At 38.9% G+C, this 16,360-nt stretch overlaps 1 protein-coding gene across 2 annotated transcripts in view; it reads right to left on the reverse strand.

The window, feature by feature from the left end:
- Positions 1-16,360, reverse strand: part of aff2 (AF4/FMR2 family, member 2) — a 152,006-nt gene that overhangs the window by 31,399 nt on the left and 104,247 nt on the right. For both annotated transcript variants that reach the window (XM_071457743.1, XM_071457741.1), the window contains exon 10: positions 11,352-11,389. In XM_071457743.1, the coding sequence (XP_071313844.1) occupies positions 11,352-11,389 (38 nt within the window). The remainder of the gene's footprint in view (positions 1-11,351; positions 11,390-16,360) is intronic.

A 16,360-nucleotide genomic window follows, 5' to 3' on the forward strand; every position in this document is an offset into this window, starting at 1 on the left:
ATCAACTGTCAAAAATTATCTTATAGCACTGTCATAGCCAAATTCAAATGCAATGCAGGCTGGTGCTTTTTACTGGACATTTAAGATACGTTTTGATGCTGTTTTGTATGAGTTAAAACATATAAACTTCATCCACGGGTGAATTTGTGCACATTTTAGCATAGCTTTATATGTTGATGGATGACTCATGTGATAAATAACCAGTTATTATTTTTAACATAATAAAATGTGTGTCAATTATCTTTAAGGCAGTAGTTAGTATCCATCTTTATTCACAGAACAGTTTAAAGTTCCACTACAGACAGATTTTAAACTATGTAAAAAGACATTGGTGAAACTCAGCCATGTTTGAACCCCAGGCAGAACCATACACATGAGTTTATTGAGGAGTTTATTGTGCACGAAAATCAGTGACTAGAAGACGTATCAGAATAGCAAGTGTAGTTTTTTATGTTGTTTGTTAGCTTGTAACTGGCAGTGGCTGACACAGTGTTAGTGGCTGTGCTAATGAAAACTCTCACTCTCTGTAATGACAAGGTTTCAGTGACTGGAGCAACCCGTATCAAGATGCTTAATGTTAGAGGAAACATCTGAGAGACCAAGCCACACACATTTGAGCCTCAGTCAGATTCAGACTCAGATGAGGAGTCTGTTCTGCACCAAAATTATTTGCAACTTGAAGATGTATGAAAATGGTTCGCGTAGTTAGCATCTTTTATTTGTTTATGTTGTTTATTTGTTTATGATATTTGACAGTTTGTAACTGGCAGTGGCTGAAACAGTGTTAGTGGTGGTCATTCACTATTTTATTTTGCTCATGATATGTCTTGTATTATGAAAAAAAAACCCCAAATGGATGTTAACAAGATTACAAACTTTATTTTCATCTGAGGGGGTCTATTTATTAAAATGTATTATTTATTCTTTTATACAGGCATGCTTCTGTAAAGTATTTCCATATCAGCTCTCATTATCAACCACATGTTCCTGTGTTTCCAATAATATCTTACGTTTCCTCATTTATGATCTTTTTTCAGACCCATGTAACAATGCAGAACATAAAAAACAAAGTAAAGAAACTCAACATAAACAGTGTATACAGACTATATTAAAGACCATCTCGTCCTCAGTGTTTCACACAGGTGTCTTTCTGTTCTTTTCTATATCTTATATATCAATACAAATCTATTGCTCGCATAGTACACAGAGCCTTTATTCTAATTTTTGTGTGTCTGTCCGTGTCAGTGTTGCATATAAGTAACAGATAAGATGTACAAAACAGCTTTTGTCAGATCTTCAGGCTTCAGCAGAAGCTTTGTTGTCTGTCTGTTTATTTGTGTGATACCATCACAAGCACGGCAGGGGAAATGAAAGCCTTACAACCCTGACAAAATGATCTGCTGGTTTGATGTGTCCGGTGGGCCTCACAAGATCCACATGACACCCACATACTTACAGGGTGCAGCTAAGCTATAGTAGCTACACTTTACATCGCTGCCAGGATTCATGGTTGGAAGTATCAACAAGATCAAGTGGACAACTGTCTTTAATCAAATAATGTCTTTTTGCATTACGCCAAAAACAAACCTTTATCTGTGGACACAGGTATGTTTAGCCATCTTATCTGTAAAATGACCTTAAAGTAGATTGTTTCCAACTCTGGCTGCTGAAACACTTTTTAGTTCATTGAGGAACATAACTGACAACTGAGTTAGAGAACTGGTTCTATCAGGTCGCTAACTAACAACTAACATGATTTCGAAAAGCATTGAATACAGTGCAATACAGTGTGCGTGATAGATGCGCTTGTACATAGTAATGTGATAGTATAAGCATTGAGGAAATGTAGTTATTAAGGTAAGGGCTGTGTGATGGCCAATACTCAAAACATAGTGCACACTTCAACTGATTTTTGACATTTTTAAAAAATATATTTTTATTAATATGGCACATTGGAAAAGGACAGAGCATTTTTCTTTTCTTTTTAAGTGGCTATGTTTTTGTGGATGGCCATGTCCACAGCAGCACAGTTGCTCAGCTTCTGTACTGGTGCTCCAGACCACCTCTCCAAACTGGCAATGTGCTGGTCTGAATCTACTGGAAATAGCTACTGTTTAACCTTGTTTCCTAAAAATGTATGTTTATGTTTATGTAATACTGATTTGAACCAGTTTTGAAATGTGAAATATGTTGCAACAGAAACTTACCACTTTTGATCAGAATAATCAAGAAACACTGAGTAACTATAATCTCAAATTCTGTTACAAGTCTCTGTTACAATGTAAAAAAATACAACAGAGAAGTGCGGGAGCGATGACTGTAGGAAGCGTGGCCTCGTTATTACTGTGTGTCTCAGTATAACATGAACAGAGATGTAGACCTGATAGTTAAAAGGCACAAACACCACGGACACACCTGACTCGACTGATATTCACTGACTCGAATTAGCTGAGGTGACTCCAAGCAGACAGCTAGTGGACTGTGACAGCACCCACCTGTCACTCAAACATCCACGCCCTCAATTATGCATAATTATTCCATTATGCATGAAGAAATGTACAGAGTTTGGTTTGTTGCCAGTGAAGAATAGATTGGGTGTGCAAAGTTGCATTAGGAAATTTTGGACTCATGCTATATGTCGATGTTATGCATGTGCCCTCATGAAACTCTCCAGGGTCTTATATCAGTCTGGGCTGTGTCAGCATTAACTAACCAACAGGAACTGAATGTTAGGAGGGCAATCTACAGACAATAGACAGTTGTCTGTAGTTTTTTCTCCTCCCAATCGCTTCGGCTGGAAAAGTGAATTGATCAGCCTCTAAAGACAATGCAGCATGTTGGCTTTAAGCCAGACTGGCTACGGCTTAGGTAAACCACAGCTGGCAGAGGCAGGTTGTAACAGACTGTGACGCAGGAGGATCATGCTGAAAAACAGGTTCATAGAGATTCTTAAAATAGCCGAAGACCTGAGTGAAAATATGTAGAAATCTAATGGTATTATGGCACTGTGAAGTGCAGTGTGGAGGCCATCTGGGCTCAGTTCATCTGTCATCTTATCATCTGCCTTCAGCTCGCTGGTTCTGCCCTCCACTTGGCAGGGCTTCCTGCTGCACAGCTGGCTTTACAATCTCTCTCTGTCTGTCTCTCCATCACACCCTCTCACATGTGTGTATTCTGCAGCCTGTGTGTGTGTGTGTGTGTGCTTGCAGGCATATTTGCATGCATGGTTGTTTTTCAGACTTGGAGTGTGTATAAACCCATGTTGTGGACCATTTTGACAGGATTTATGAAATTATTGCAATTACTTTACTGCAGTCTACCAACGATCCAAGATATTTGACCCACTGACAAGGCACTGCAGCATAATGGTACCAGAGGCAGACACACACCATCCATACATCCATCCAAAACTATAATCCAATGTAGTGGTTAATGCATGTATGTTTACACTAAGCCAAGTATGAGGCATGCCTCCCTCTGAGGGGCACCAGAGAACCTCAGGGGAGGCGCAGCATGAGAAAAAAAAACTAGGAAAACATACAGTAAACAAATATTTAGTTAAACTCAGCTAATGAATTGATTTTTAGAACCTACAGTGAGAGAGGAGACGTCTGGGGCGAGCAGAAAACGGAGGAAGTGCGATGTACGTTTATTCCTTTTAACAGTGCATCCCTGCATCAACCACATATGTGCATCAAAGATGCAGACTCATTGCTCCTGCTAAGGTGGGGGTGAGCAAAATAAGGAGGCAAAAAATATTTTTTTTGCAAAGAACATATATAGAAAGGATATATGCACAATATTGAGACAGTGATATAAAAAGCAGCGTTTTAAATGATGCATGATTTTGTTTGGTGTCGGTTTAGAAAGGTATAGTTGAACATCTCCTGTATCAGAAAAAAACATATCATTGTATTGAATTTCAAATCTGAGAAATTAAACTTTTTCCCTTCTTCAAAAGCATAGTTGCTGATGAGTCCCACCATCCAGCGCGTGTGTGTGTCTGTGTGTGTGTGTTTGCCTGGGGCAGTACTGTGGGGAAGGCTATAATAGGTTTCCATTCCTACATATGTAGGGTAATGCTCCCTGGCAGTGATGGGGCTTGAAGGAATGATTCACATTTGAATTCCTGATACATTTGATGCACCTGACTGGCAGGGAGCGCTGACACTGTTTAACCTGTCTGTGTATTTAACCTGCCGACATGTTTATGGTATTGACCATGACTGTGAACGCATTCATGTCTGGTGAGGCCCATTGCAGGAGAAGTGAAGTGAGACTTCTGATTTCTCTTTCAGCTGGTTTGTGTTCATGCGGTTTAATTATTGTAGAGTATTGTAATTGGCCAAAAACACCTCAGAGATACACTATGTGATAATATACTGACTCTGGATGACATTACCTTGGCCTCCAGTGCTACAGTCAGAAACCTTGGTGTCATTTTTGACCAGGACTTGTCCTTTACTTCACATATAAAGCAAGTCTCTAGGACAGCCTTCTTCCACCTGCGCAATATTGCTAAAATCAGACCCATTCTGTGTCTAAAGGATGCTGAAACGCTAGTTCATGCATTTGTTACCTCAAGACTGGACTACTGTAACTCTTTATTGTCAGGATGTCCCAAAAATGCAGTAAAAAGGCTCCAATTGATCCAAAATGCGGCAGCACGAGTACTGACAGGAACTAGGAAAAGAGATCACATCTCTCCTGTGTTAGCTTCTCTGCATTGGCTCCCTGTAAAATCCAGGATAGAATTTAAAATCCTCCTCCTCACCTACAAAGCCATTAATGGTCAGGCACCATTGTACCTTGGAGAGCTTATACTTCCCTATTTTCCCAATAGGGCACTTCGCTCTCTAAATGCAGGTCAACTTGTGGTTCCCAGAGTTTGTAAGAGTAGAATTGGGGCAGAGCCTTCAGCTATCAGGCTCCTCTCCTGTGGAACCAGCTCCCAGTGTGTATTCAGGAGGCAGACACCCTCTCTACCTTTAAGATCAGGCTTAAAACTGTCCTGTTTAGTAAAGCTTATAGTTAGGGCTGGCTCGGGTATGTCCTGACCCATCCCTTAGTTATGCTGCTATAGAGCTAGACTGCTGGGGGATTCCCATGATTCACTGGGCGCTCTCTCTCTCTCTCTCTCTCTCTCTCTCTCTCTCTCTCGATAACTTTATGCCATTAACTTTGTATTTTTTCTCTACCGTAGTTTGTGCTTCTCCTTTCTCTCCCTCTCTCTGTTCTCGTTCTGCAGGTCTCTCTTCCTCGGGAGCAGCAGGATCCAGATCCACCACTACTCATCATTACTATTAACCACTGTTATCTGTCATTATTATTGATAACACCATTACCTACACAGCTGTTCTTGGTCTCTCTCTCTCTCTTTTCTCCTCTCTCCTCCCCCCACCCCCCCTTTTTTATCTTCTCCTAAACCCAACCGGTCTAGGCAGATGGGTGCCCACCCTGAGCCCGGTTCTGTTGGAGGTTTCTTCCTGTTAAAAGGGAGTTTTTCCTCCCCCCTGTCGCCAAGTGCTGCTCTTTGTGGGAACTGTTGGGTTTTTCTCTGTAACAAAGTAAGGTCTTGACCTTACCCTGTAAAGTGCTTTGAGATAATGTATATTATGATTTGGTGCTATACAAATAAAATTGAATTGAATTGAATATTGAAGTTTAGTAACTGATTAACAAGTACACTTGTCTCTGGTGTTAATACTATAAACTCTACCATATGGTTGTCGTAGTCCTAACAGGTTAAAACTTCACCCATCAACCCTTGGTGTTTTAAGGCTGCTTGGAAAAGACTGAAACAGCAGAACACGGAGCTTCAGGTACGTCTCCTCAGCTGATCATTTTGACTTTAATAATGAAATAAGTTGAAGTTAGGTTTAGCTTGACTTATTTTTTTTAATTTAATTAAATTCAAATTTAATTAAATTAAATTTTGTATTTAAAAAAAAGTTGTGTATGTGTAAATAGATGCATAATAATGTCACTGATGTAAATTGGATCATGGGAATTGTTGTCTCCCGGTTGGGATTCCTTTAGTGTCAGTCATTCAGGAGATTTTACCAGGAGCCATATTATCTGCAGAGGTCTCCTCTCCAAATCTAACACACCCGGTGATTGAAACCATGAAAAGCACTGAAAGCAGTTTCACATTTAAAGTCAGTGTTTCGCTGATGCTGTACGGCGGACACGAGACGTCATGGAAGGGTTGGGAGACTGCAGCTGATCTTTGTTTCAAGTGTTTCTCTGATAACTTATGAACCAGACCTTCAGGAGTATTAAAAAAATGTATCTTAAAAATGTGGCTTAAAACTGGATGAAAGTAAATTTTAAGGTTCTGCCAGACAACCACAACACCAACACATGTGCATAGGGGATACAACACCACTGACAGGCAACCAAATAAAATTTATAAATATAAATTTAAATATGCGACTAGTTATATATAATACAGTATATATAACTAGTAATTTTAAGACATTTTAATGTGGAATAGTTACATAATATAACTTTAAGACAGCTGGACCTTCCAATAATGAAACAGTAGAAGAAGACTGACAGCTGCCATCTTGATGTGTGTTTACAAGTCATAAACACGGGAATCTTTCTCATGAGTAGTTTCTCTCCAAACTGATGTGAACACTGCATGAGACTCTGGCTGATCTCAGAAATTACAAAAGCGTCCACTTTTTCTTCTCTACCTGTCTCTTTTCCCTCTTGTCTCTGTGTGTTGATGAGCTGGAGTCATTGAGCCTCAGGACGAACACAACTTTTTCACTGAGGTTGAAACATTTTCAGCTCACACAGTCATGTGTTCCCCTCAAATGTGCTGCCCAGGGCAACTTTGTGTCTATTTCCATCCACTTGCATCTTTCCCTTGACTTTTTACATAATCATGGCGCCTCTAAAGTGTGCTCTGAGTTCCCTCTGAACATGTTTAGGGTTCCACAGAGTTCAGCAAGACAGAAGAACAACAACTATTCTCCTCATAGACTAATAATATATTTACTCTAACGCTAGCTAAACCATATTCTTCTTCTATGCTAAAAATGTTCTGTTAAGCTTGCATCAGCAGCCTGTTTTTATTATTGATGATGAATGTAAGCACATTCATCTCTCGCACTAATAAGGATACTACTCCCACTATGATTACAAACTCCACTATAAGTACTAGTGTTTCTTTTGTTGGTGCCATTACTACTAAAAATAATTAGAATTAAAAGACAAACCCATATAACTCCAGGCAGTTTTCTCCACCATTGTCTATTTGATGAAAGCAGATAGTTTAAAGATTTTAAAGATTACAGAGCAATAATATAAAAATGATTCAGTCTAATACACACTGCGGTGGGATGGATAGGGTGGGTGGTTGCATGTGTGTGTGTATGTGTGTGTGTGTGTGGCAGCAGAATAACGATTTGTATGTGGGTGAGGTTGTCAGTGCAAGGATTTAAAAAAAATATAATATGTGTGTGTCTCTATGGAGTGTGGGTGATAGAGAGAGACAGTGTGTGTGTGTTTCCATGGGGGATATAGCCAGTGGATTGCTCGCAGCATCTCCAGTCCTAGTGTCCCTATAGATGTGTGCGTGTGTGTGTGTGTGGTGTTCAGTAGATTGGGCTGCAGAGTGAATGGGCTCATTAGCGGTAGCAGAGTAACACATGGCCTGGGGCACACACAGACACACGCACACACTCTTTCTCTCTTGCTGTCTGTCTCTGTCTCACACACACACACACACACACACACACACACACACACACACACACACACTCAGTCACAGTCTCTCTCTCTCTCTCACACACACACACACACACACACACACACACACAGTCACACTCCAGACTTGCATGTTAATGCCCTCAGTCTGTGAACACAACAAGCCTCATTTATAAAAGATTCTTATATTCTTATGCACCAGTCTGAGCTTTACAACACATTCCAAGCAAAAAATGAACTTATGAAAAATTGATCTCGGTGCCAAAATCAGCTGTTTACATGAATTCCCTCCAATGTTCTGTGATGTTACAAATGCAACCAACATTTCTTCTAATGATTAATTAGGTGACATGCTCCCCCAAGATGTTAACGCTTAACAAGAAGACGATAATGTGAAGCCCACACAGCACAACATGATAAATGGGGAAATGTTTAATATTATGGAACAGGCTGCATCACCTCTAGAAATGAAAGATATTATTGACAATTGTTCATGTGATGTGACCTGCTGATTAGATTTATCTTGGTCCAAATTACCAATTAGTGGCAGCAGGTGGAGATCCTACCTGACCACATAATTAGGTTAAATTAGATGATGAAAAAACAAACACACACTCCTCCAGTGGACTCACCAGTGATGGTTAAAACATCTGTGAAAATATTTTTTTAATCATGCCCTAATCCTGTTTTTCTAAATGCACTGACATTACAATACTGTGTGTGAATTTTGGTGTTCTTCATGTTAAATAAATAAAAAAAATAAATAAAAAATCAGAATGCCATTCTTCACTGTTTCTTGGGGTTGTTAAATTTTTCAGACACTGACAGCAAGACAATGAAAGCGACTCTTCCAACATGCACAGCAGTAGCTTTATCCCCTGGCTGTACGCGAATGATTGACACCTTCAAATGAGAGAAGCAGGGAAAAGATGCTTTCGCTCATAAATCCTTAAATATTTTTCTGCTCTGTCATTGACCACCAGATGTTGTAATTTGTTACTGAATTTATTTTAATTATGTTTTAATGAAGTTGACCAGCTGAACAACTGAATATGTCAGTTGTTAGTATGTAACATGTTAATATGTCAGTAGTGACGTATTAATTTTAAGCTTCTTAATTGCAAAGCCCAGACACAGCTGCAGATGGGACTCTTTTGTCTTTGATTTTGATGAGGACAGCCAAACAGTAAGGCTCTATTTGAACAGTCTAAAGCACATAAAAGTCATTTAAGGCGTATCCATATCACTTTGGCTATTTTAACAGTGGAAAGAACAGTCACTGTGCCAGGTGCGCGGTTCAAAAGGGTTGAACTTAATCTCTCAATTATTCATGGCAGGGTTTTGGGTGAAATATTCAATAAACCAGAGAGCCATCTCCCATTCCCTTTAAAAGCCAGGCGTGCCTGCACCTTGGTGTATTGCTATTATAATTGCGCATTAAGTTCTGTTTGCGGTGAGTTGATTACATATTGTGACTGACCAGTGAGCCCAGTCCCAACACACAAGCAGAGGCTCTGTGTGCCCTGAGGGGCAAGAGAGGGCTGACCTAATCAGTGCCCTACGCGCAGCTCTACAAAGAAGCAACAGCACACATCACAACATTATAAATCTTTTATGTTACATGATGAGAAGTGTGAATAAATCTTCAGTTCGTTTGAACTGAGGTGGGACAAATTTGCGTGATCAATGGGGAACACTGTGGTAGATTTACCATAAGAAAGAACGCTTGCCTCATGCGTCATGGATGTCAACGAGACATCCATGACACAATGCAACGTTGTGCAACACACAATATGCCTCAAACAATGCGCCGACCTTCTGTGGGCTGTATTGTAATGTGCCAGTAATGTGTAATGTGTTGAGACGCATTTTCAGCACATGTCTGTGTGTAACAGGCACTTTGTGCGCCTATGTCGGCACTTATTACTCTTTTGATTAAAATAACTGACTGCACCTGACGACATGTCATTTTAGGCCAACACACCAATGGGCACAGAGACGGGAGTGAGTGTATTTGCTATTTAAACAATGTGGGCGCTAGAGGGGAAAATAACAACTCTGTCAGTCTGAAACTAGCGACACTTATGCTGAGCTCTGAGCTGCTTTGCACTGCTGAATTTTACAAAGACATATGCAGATCCTTTATTATTAGTAAAAGTAGTAATACCAAAACGTAAAAATACCTCTTTGCAAGTAAAAATCATGCATTCATAATTTAAGTAAAAGTACACAACAGTATCATCAGCTAAATATACTTTAAAGTTGAAATACCCATTTTGCAGAATGACTAGCTTAGTAGTATTCTCGTATTGTGTATATATCTTGTTATTGTATTGTTATTACTGATACATTAACATGTATTTATAATACTGTAGCTCTTCAGGTGGAGATACTAAACTAGTATTTTATTTATTATGATCATTTAATTGATCATTTTATGAAATAGTCATATCTATATGTTTGTTTGTTTGTTCTGTAGCTGATGGAGTAAAAATGACAAAATATTCCTCTGAAATGTAGTGCAGTGCAGTGGAAGTGTAAAGTCACTTAAAATGGTAACTCTCACCGAAAATATAAGCACCTACAAACTGTACTTATGTATATTACATTACCATAACCCAAGTTAACAAACAACCAACAACACAGTGTGAAATACTTGAACTATCCAATAAAGAAGAAGGTAAGTAATTCAAATTAAAACTCAGTATTACAGCCAGAGCGAAGCTTTTCATTTCAACAACACAACCACCTTGATATTCACCCATATGTTCACCATATGCTCGTCAAACGTTGAATCTGCTGAATGAGACAACATTTAGTAAAAAGAGGCCTGAGGAAATCTTACTCACTGCTATTGGATCATTACATTTGTCCTGTTTGTATTATATGTATTATATGTACTGTATGCATGATGATACATGGGATCCTATGTTTCATCCTTTGAATCACAATCCTAGATGAACATACAGACTTTTTTAGATTTAGACACTAACCTACAAAAAGTGAGTATGGGGGACATCTGCTGCCTAATTTTAAATGGCACGGAGTTGACTGTGAGTGCAGGCAGGTGACTGAGGTTATCAAGTAGGTGCCTGCCATCACAGATGTTCTAGTAAATTAGAGCCATTACAACTTCCAGAAACCTTAACATGAAATGTATTTGCAATGACCTTCAAATATTACCACTTCTAAATAGAAGATTTAATCCTCAGCATCCAGTGTCCTTAGCCTTTTAGATTTTAGTCAAAAAACACATTTGTCCAACTCCGCTGAGGTTTACATCAATGGCTTTGGACTCAGACAGTCTACAATCTCTTTCACCTTAAGAGTGCTTTCAACAACAGCTACAGAAAAAAGAGACTCATTCAACACTGACCACAGCTGCCTCAATATCGAGGCAAAAAACATTTATTTATAGCTTATTTGGCTGATATTTAACTAAATGTGCAAATGCAGGCCGTCTAGAGTTTACTTAAACTTTTCTAAGCCAATACAACATGTACAAAACCAACATCTCACCAGCTGATATGTGCAAACGGTGCCTATCTTTGCTCCATTTTTTCTACCACAGATATGCTGCTAAAATAAATAAATCGCAGTGTTACAAGACAGACTTTGGCTATTTGTCTTACCTCAGGGCTGTGCCTCTTGCCTTGGGCTTGTCAGACACCTGTCAATACACATACACAGAAACCATCAGTTATGTTAACATATTCAGTTAAAATTTTGAGCACAGTTTTATTATTGTTCAAATGCCAGTGATGGATTAATGAAGAACATTTTGCATTTGTGATTTGAAGACTTTTTGGAGGATTTACCAATATGTGTTTCTGCGGTCTGAAAGGATGTAGAAAATGAAATTATCTGCAACACCAGAAGATTTGACACCAACATCTGATAAAAGTCAGCGTGTGTTTCTACTCTGACTGATTCTGTTCATGTTTAGTGACAAACATCAGGTTATTCAATTGTCTGACAAACACTCCAGTGACACTCACAGACAGTGAAGATGAATGATGAAACACAGAACTGCTTATAGTAACTCTAAAATGGTTTAATTCAATTCATTCAAAACATTTTATTTGATTAGTTTTATATTAGATTAGACTAGACCAGATGAGAGCAGACTAGATTAGACTGCACCAGACTAGATTATATTAGATTAGATTAAATTAGATTACATTACATTACATTACATTACATTACATTAGACTAGATTTAGATTACGCTAGTCCAGATTAGATTAGATAAAACCAGATCAGATCTGATAAAATCAGATTAGGCATTGTATAAATAAAGGACAGAGTTCATAAATTTGTACCAGTTTTGGCTGGTGGTGATATGTGATGGTACAAGTAGTAGGGCCACACAAAAATCATCAATCAATCCAATCATAATATTACTAAAAAAGCAGAAGAAAGTTGAACAAGATGAGGATAAAGATGTAATATTTTGGAAATAGATCCACACATTCCAGAAAAAAAAGGCTATATTTTGAGAAATAGTTGTAATATTTATAGAGAAAAATATTATTTTCAGACAACAAAGGGACATATTAAAAAAATAAATAAAATGACGTAGTTTAATGGTATTTTGTGGTGAGCTATAGCTACATGTGGGCTGGCTACTTCACTGCTTCTCTCTTCTTTTCCTCATGTCATTAAAATGACAGTGAAACCTCTTTATTTTTCTCCTTAACTCCTCTTCCTTCTCCTCCTGCCCTTGTATCCTCACTGTCCTCTTTTTGAAACTCAAAGTAAGCAGCTCCATCTCCTCACCATCTTGGCCGTATATGAAATGTTATCCCCAGTACAATTGTTATGAAGTGGGAAATTAGCCAAAGACACCAATACTGTTTTTTGTACCAGGCTGTAAACATGTTTATTTCTGCTGTAAATTTGGGCATTTTAACATGGGAGTCTATGGGGCTGACTTGCTTTTGGAGACAACCTCCAGTGGCCGTCTGAGGAACTGCAGTTTTTGTGTTCATTTTTCAGCTCCGGAGGTTGCCGCTTGATTTCTATTCATACTTTTCCTGTTTTCAGAGAAAGACTGGGGTGATTAAGTTTGTCAGTGAAGCTTTTCCTCCCCCCTCCTTCTCCCCTCTCATCCTCTTTTCCTCCCTCTGTCAACTCCGAGTCAATTTTGTACATGACTACATCAATTAGAATAACAAAACAAAAACAGTAAACTCAATTTCTGCAAATATCAGCCATTAATTCATCTTCAAGCACAACAATTAAAATGAATTACTGAAACAAAAGCAGGACCTTTTCTCGCCTCTGGTTTGTTGTTTGTCTCCCTTTCTCTCCCTCTCTAGGAATAAGGTGATTAACTGGACCAGTGAAGTTTCTGATAGATCGATGTGTAGCTGCAGGCTAGAACAACAAATCTCCTCAGATCTTTGGCTTTGGGAGACATGCAGGGCTCATAGAGAGGATCTATGTGTGAATATATTTAGCTAGCTGGTGGCTTTACTTGGATTTAAATAAAGAACAACCCAACCAGTATTTATTCACACAATCTCCTCCGCTACAACGCAGCTGTAAGAGTAGTACCTGACAAAGAGGACAAGCTGTTTCACTGAAAGCAGGACAATTCACACCTTAAAGCTTTGCAGACATAAAGAGCTGTATATGATTTATGTTTATTTGTAAAATCTCCATATCCTCTTCTCCCTCTTTCTCATGTGGGTGCGAGACATCACAGCGTTTCACATCAGGCCTGGCGATGCAGTTTTAACAAGGCTTTAAACACCCCCGCATCATCTCGAACAGTAACTGAACAATGAATTCTTCGCCTGTCTATACAGTGTCTCTTTAGTTTGCATGTGAGACTTTATGAAGCATTTCAAACACCTGAACACCGGGTTCAAAATCCTGGATTTCTGATGCAACCCTTGCGCAGAGCTTGCACCGCTGAAAATGTAGCAGCTACTGGATTTTCACTTGGGCAAAACAAAGACACACTATATCTTGAATTTTAGCATCTTTGCATCGGCTGTCAGGTGGATTCAACACAGTTAGTTCACTGCAGACTTTTATACTCCTACTGGCATCTGACTGAGTCCTGAGATGATATTAGTCTTGAGAAGTGAAGGCATGTCTTTAATCTTTCAAAGCAAGATTATATATCATCAACCACCAATCATACAAAATACCAGAAAAATCAACAATTTTTATTTGCCACATGTCAACCAAGATATGGGATTTCTCTATTTACTCACCTGCCTTTAAGCCCATGTAGTCACTTTCACCCTTTCCATTTACTCAGTAACCTTTTGAACCTATTGATCGAGGCCTTTCTATAGCTCAAACACTTGTGTTTGCTTTAGTTTGTGCTGACCGTCGAGTTTGCTCTCACCATCTGTTACAAGTTATCTCTTTTTCAAGGTCGATTAGTAGCCTCTGCACTCAGCTTCTTTCCTGGATACAATCTGCTGCACTTCTCCAGTAGACTGTACACAACCTACTGTGCTCCGTCACACATAAAGCTTTATGGTCTGTAAAGATTTACGTTCAATGTCTCTGTCAGACATTGAACAGTTCTACAAATTGGTCAATTTAATTTGTTGTTGTTTGTTTATTTTGTGTGTATTTACTCTGTTTTATGTGTACATGCAAAATACCCTCAATGATTCAATGATTTAAATGTTTGAATGAATGAAAAATTTTACAGACAAGTAACCTACCACTAAAACCACAGCAAAAAATAAGCCGAATTACCCACAAAAAATAAATAAATAAATAATCATGTTTGGGTTTTCTTTTATTAAAGCTGTGCCTTCTGCAGTGTTTTGACCTTTGTCCCAGTGTCCTTGTCTTCTCTATAAACATCCACACATGCTTCACTTTTTCACTTCTTCGTTATTTATAAAACATTTTTGCCACTGCACATTTAAACCAACCCAAACTGTGGTTTGAGGCTACTTGATAACTATGTGTTCAGATGCTCAGTGGTTGAATTGCTACTGAACCCATGAAAAAAAAAATCCCAAGAAACATTTTTAGCAGATGTAGATTCCATATGTTTTAAGTTATAATCCTGAAGATGTTCATGAAGTTAAACTCCATTTTTGACACAGTTGTGGTTGTATTTTTTTTCAGCAATGTATTAGTGGCCAGCATGGATGTAGACTGCCTTCATAGACATACTGTAAAGAGATTTACTGGAAACGATGTATGTATGTAATCCAGCATCACTGTTTCTACTTTTATCTCATTAATTTCAGCCTCATAGTTTACTGTTCACACTCATTACACCGTGTCATCAGTTACTGCTAATGCTAATCAAACATTTCCCACTGCTGCTGCTTCACAGGGAAACATGAGGTGTTTGGAACCTGCATTCTCTGGATCTGTGTTTACTAGCTCTGCTGTCTTCTTCACTGCCTTTTCATTGCACATTACTACGTTTTTTTTTGTTGTTGTTTTTTTGTGTGTGTGAAAACAATAGGAATAAGTAACACTCGTGATTTCTTGTGTGTAAGCATGAGACGCAAACAAAATAGGGACCCACTCTTAAAATTCCTCTACAGACAAGTTTTAAACTACATAATAATCCTCTGCTACGGTTATTTTTTTTGTTTAACATGGTTTTCCCACATAAAATGTGAGAAAAAAATGGAAAACCGGGGCTGGAAGCACATCTACATTTATTTCCTCATTGAGAAATTGTGGCTCGGCTTGTGCCCTGCCCACCACTGCTGCTTGTGCTTCGACAGGTGAAACAGCAGCGCGTATCAAGTCAGACCGAGACTCTGATGACGTGTCAGAACGGTTAGCGGAAATAGCGTCCTTTATTTGTTTATGTTGTTTGTTGTCTTGTAACCGGCAGTGGCTGACACAGTGTTAGTGTCAGTGTTTGCTAATGCAAACTCTCGCTCTCTGTACTGACAAGATTTAGGGTTTATTTTGGCCCACCCTGGGTCTCTGCACATTACCAGGATTGGTTCCTCATGTTACATGTCTGTATGTCTATACAGACATCTGAATCTGTTTTTACATGACTGTCATTGGTTCACCGCAGTTCCAAGGTGAAAATACTCAGTCTTGGCATTGTCTGCTCGTGATAAGTCTTATATAATATAAAAAACATCATATGGACGTGTTAACAAGGATCAAAACCAGATTTTCAGAGGGGTTCTTTAAAGACATCAATCTATAGTGGTCACTAGTAGTCAAAAACTCCACAGGGTACCTTTAACTAGACTACTATGTACTGTAGCTAAAACTGAGCTCCTGATATGTATTTTCTGGTTTAATGTTTTATGTTATATAAACAGTGCATGTTCTGCACATGTATGGAAACACCTCAGAAAGCCGTCATAAATATTTTTGCAGCAAGCTGACGGTGCCAAAGAGTGCAGTAGATGACCATGTTCCTCAGCGTGCTGGACATTTTTACCAGCTGCAACTGTACTTTTATATAAAGACAGAGCTATAAGCCCGACTTTGCTCTGACCAAGGTGATCTGTCATCACAGGCTCGCCGAGAGAAGAGAGAGAGACGCAGGGAGATAGAGAGACAAAGGACAGTCCTGCAGTGGTAATTGGGTTGCTGTTTTTCTGTCAGTTTCTAAAGTCATTAGGAACATCTCTCGCTTTCTTACCATCCCTCATTTCCTCTCCTCTTTTTTCTCT

This window comes from Trachinotus anak, unplaced genomic scaffold (assembly GCF_046630095.1).
Source record: "Trachinotus anak isolate AG129_WGS33_773 ecotype Australia unplaced genomic scaffold, CSIRO_AGI_Tana_v1 ptg000021l, whole genome shotgun sequence".
Classification (NCBI taxonomy): domain Eukaryota; kingdom Metazoa; phylum Chordata; class Actinopteri; order Carangiformes; family Carangidae; genus Trachinotus; species Trachinotus anak.